The sequence below is a fragment of the Austrofundulus limnaeus genome, unplaced genomic scaffold, assembly GCF_001266775.1.
Source record: "Austrofundulus limnaeus strain Quisiro unplaced genomic scaffold, Austrofundulus_limnaeus-1.0 Scaffold1590, whole genome shotgun sequence".
Classification (NCBI taxonomy): Eukaryota; Metazoa; Chordata; class Actinopteri; order Cyprinodontiformes; family Rivulidae; genus Austrofundulus; species Austrofundulus limnaeus.
In genome coordinates, this window is record NW_013953992.1 from 40,066 (window position 1) to 44,471 (window position 4,406).

Sequence of the window (4,406 nt, forward strand, 5' to 3'; positions counted from 1 at the left end):
TGTGTGTATACAGTATATGGCTCCATATACAGAACAGTTTCACTGAATATCCATGAAGTAAATATTATCCCTTTCTGATAAAATTTGGTAGTAGGATAGATATCAAAAGCAAATAAATAAATAAATAAATAAATGCTCAAACAGGGTGACCTGCGTAGGTACAGTCAGTGTTCAGGTCAACATCTCACTGATTGGACCACTGAGCTGCCACGTTGGATGGTAACACAGCTAAAAGTTGATATTCTTTTTATCAATGTTCTGATTTCATTTTTATAATAATTATTATTATTATTTCTAATTTTTTTATCCACCTTGTTCACTTCTGTCCTGCTCTACAGACGGACGCCGCGTTGATGTACGATGCAGTGCATGTGGTAGCCGTGGCTGTGCAGCAGTCTCAGCAGATCACTGTCAGCTCATTACAGTGCAACAGACACAAACCCTGGCGCTTTGGGAACCGCTTCATGGCCCTCATCAAAGAGGTACTGTTGATGCTTGTCTCCTTCTTTGTTCTGTGTTCCTCTTCAGCATACACTGAAGCTTCACAACCAAACAAATGCTCTCAAGAATTGAACAAGGGCGAAATGTATAAGGACTAAAGTAAACATGATGGGGCAATGAATAAATGAAAGTATTTATTTGTTTGTTTATTTCAGTGGAACTTTATTTTTCTCTGTTTGCACAAAAATCTACAGACTTCACATGCTTGGCAGCCATCTGGAGCCTGTTGTTTGAATTCTACAAGAAGCGATACAGTATGTTGAAAAAAGGAAGCTATTCAGTTATAATAGTGGTCTTTAAAGTTTTTTATTGTATTCATGTCTTTTAGCATTTTTTAGGTCTGAATAATAAAAAACAACAACAAATGTTCTGATGAAACTCAATAATCCAGGTACAAAAAAGGCATCTGCATCTGTTAAACACAACATCACATCATCAGCAAAAATAAAGGTTAAAAATCATTGCTTTTATGTTTTGTTTATTTTATTTTATTTGTTTTCTTTTGTTTTGTTTTTACCTGACAGCATGAAGTTAACACGTGTTGCATTTTTTGAATCATTTTGTGAATATTATTTTAGAGAAAAAAGTCCTTTAAAATGTCTTTACATAGTAAACTTAATTGTGAAAAACTCGTAGTACATACACTAGTTCCTATAAACTAACACTATAGAAAATTAATGTAAACTTTCATTAAAAAACTAATTATTATTATTAAATAATAACTAAAATCCTACTATTTAATTATTTTTAGTTCTTTTTTTGTATGTGTGTGTATTTGATATTTGCGGCCATACTGAGATGACACCAGGCTTATTCTTGCCCTCAAGCCTTATTTTGCCCATGTGTGCTTTAGAAATGTAAACCTGTTGCTATTTGTTGCACATTTTCTTTTACAACATAACATTCACAAGCTTAGCTTTAAAGCATTTTCATTTTTTTCTGTTTTACTAAATTAAAACAAATTTACTAATCTGATGTTATTTAAGGAGATTAAGTCTTAAACGTTTTATTTAAAAAATTGGCAACAATATAAACATGTTTCTAGAAGTGTTGTTCTGTGCAATGCATTTTTTTGTTTATTTTGTGTTGGGGAATTTCAAGTAAATGTTTATATGTGTATTCAAAATGCCCAGAAAATGAACAGAAAAAGTCACTTTAAGTCAGCCAAAATCTGGAATTTCAAGCAGGAGCCTGTTTAAAGTTTTTCTCATTTCCACGTTTTCCTTTATTGGAGAGGCTGGAGTCGTTGATCCAGAGCTTTGTTTCTGAGGAGACACTGGGGATTAGGCAACTTTCAGTGAATTTAGAACTCAATGATCTATTGTGCCTTGTAGTTCCAGGTGATCATAGTGAAGAAGGTGGATGTTTAAGTTCCAACATGTATGAAACAAAACTATAAGCCATTCCTAATTAGATGGACTTAAATTAAGCACATGGTTTTCACTTCATTTTATTCCTCATTTCCTTTTTGTCTCCTCACCATCTGCTGCTTTAGGGGACGTTTTTATTCACACGCTTCATTTTTTAAAGGTTATAGACAGGTCAAAATTACTTTTTATGTGCAATATTCACATAAAAATGTTTCAACTGTCAGGAAAAAAAAACATTTAAATATTAGAGGAACTCTAAAATAAATATTCATGTTCATGTTATGTATAAAATTTGCTGAAAAATGTATCATTTGAAAAAAAAAAGTCCCACATTTTAATTAAAAAGTGGAAAGGCATGATTAAAAAAAATATTTGAGATGGGTGCAACCTTTCCTTTGAAAAATCTAAATTACTAACAAATCAAAAAGCTCTTTTGACTAATACATCTGTTCATAGCCTTCAACACTTTTCACCCCATTTGGCATTTTGGTTTATTGTGTTGCCTCTCAACCTCATATTTAAATCACTGTTTGTGGGTTTGTGGTGACTTATATAATGCAGCCCACTTCTAATGCATAAAGGTTGATGAAATTAAATAAACAGACAGAAATGCTAAAAAGTATACCTAACAATGCAAAATCTAAAGATTTTTTCTCTTATTTGTTTATTTTCTTTTTCCTCTTTTACTTTAATTTCATTTAAAGTGTTTTAAATTTCACTTCTGTAAGTTTGACAAATCAGGACAGAAGGTTTTGCACATTCCTGAAAGCCTGAGATGAAAATGCAGATGAAACAGAATGATTTCCTCTAAACTACATTGTGCTACTTTAGCCATAGTTTGTGCCTAAAGGGGTTGTCCAGCTGAAAGGTGTTTCCATGTTCTAGTGCTAATAAAATGTACTGTTTAGTCCCTTTAAACGCTCTAAAATCACCCAACAAAATACTTCACTGTGAGGCTGTCACCAGAGTTGGTAGGTTTAAGGTTTAATTGGCCATATAATAATAATAATAATAATAATAATAATAATAATAATAATAATTGTTGGTCTTATATAGTGCTTTTCTAGACACTCAAAGACGTAGCTACACATTCAGTTGTAGTCTCATCTCAGCAGATAACCATTTTACACTTGTTTGAAGATTTTTTTTCATAATGTTCATATTTGTGAACTATACTGCCTTAAAAATGGTCCAAACACTAAAGTCTCTGCTGTTGGGCTTTATACAATCACTTTCGTCTTTTTGTTACCTTTCTCTGCTTTCCTTTACTGATGCAAAATTTTAAATGCTCTACCCTGTTTTTACAGCTAGCATATGCCAACCCCCATTTTCTTCCAATCATACTGGTGCTACTATGTTTAGTTTAAACAACATTCTTACATGTATTCTTCTGAGACATACTGTTTATGGTTTAGAGATTTAGAGATCTATCTATTTAAAAATCTCAAACCATGACACGAATAATTTTAACCAGAAAAATCAGAATGTCAAAACTTGAAACCATACTAGGCATCTGGCTCTCTGTGGTGAAAGCAGGGTTGGGTGTCATCTGGAGGTCTATAAGTGTTCAAACCCTTGCAGGCCTTTTTTACAGTTACTAATGCGTAAACTTAAGTACTACACCCCCAAATAGGTTCATAGCTATTCTGCTGTTCTACTGACTTATTTATACAGACGTGTTTATGAATTAGTTTTTCTTGCATTTTACCTGGTGATAGCAAAATGTTCTCAACATGTATTGTCGCCAGATTTTAGAATGCTCTATTTCAACAAACCAGAAGTAGGAAACAATTCAGACCACAATGCATCACAAATTACTGACTTTAAGCATGAGCATTAGTAGCTGTAAAAAGGTCAATAGGTTCAGACAAAATAATCACAGTCTTACTAAAAATCTATCTCTCACATCTACCACACATATCCCTGATCCTTTACCCTAAACCTAACCCCACCAAGACACACCTGACCATAAATCTAGCCCAAATTCAATTCATAAATCTACCCCCCCACACACACACACACACACCCAAAATCAGAGTCCTTACCATAAAAAGCAAAGGGTCCCCTACAAGGCTGTGTTTTTTGTGGAAAATGGTCCCCATGATGTAGCAAAAACACAACCACACACACATATAGTGTCCTGGCATCCCGGGACAACTACATAGCTTTAATAGCGGCTATAAACTTAATTTTAATTTTTTCAAATACACAAAGGTGCATCTGCAGCCTCAATGAATTCTTATTTCATAACAATCACTAAAAGACTTTTGAGTTTGGTAAGAGCCTGATTGACCCGGTACAATGCTGCTGTGACAGGCTGACCTTTGGTGTTGTCAGGTGAAGATCATCAGCCGTGCTGCCAGATGATTTTTCAACTCCTGAAATATCTGGGCTTGTGGAGCTGTTTTAGTGGAGAAATCAGTCTCACGGTGATGGTGCTCCACCTTATGTTGCTCCAGGTTACTGTTTTCGGACAAGTCAGTGTTTATATTACAAATAAGACAAATTAACTCCACATTTGAGAAACATAATAAT

The 4,406-nt window shown here is 33.9% G+C and overlaps 1 protein-coding gene across 1 annotated transcript in view; it reads left to right on the top strand.

Annotated features, from left to right (window-relative positions):
- Positions 1-4,406, top strand: part of LOC106535847 (glutamate receptor ionotropic, kainate 2) — a gene marked incomplete at both ends in the record, with an annotated part of 39,447 nt that overhangs the window by 33,742 nt on the left and 1,299 nt on the right. The window contains 1 exon segment of the mRNA XM_014032975.1: positions 339-482. Coding sequence (XP_013888429.1) covers positions 339-482 — 144 coding nt within the window.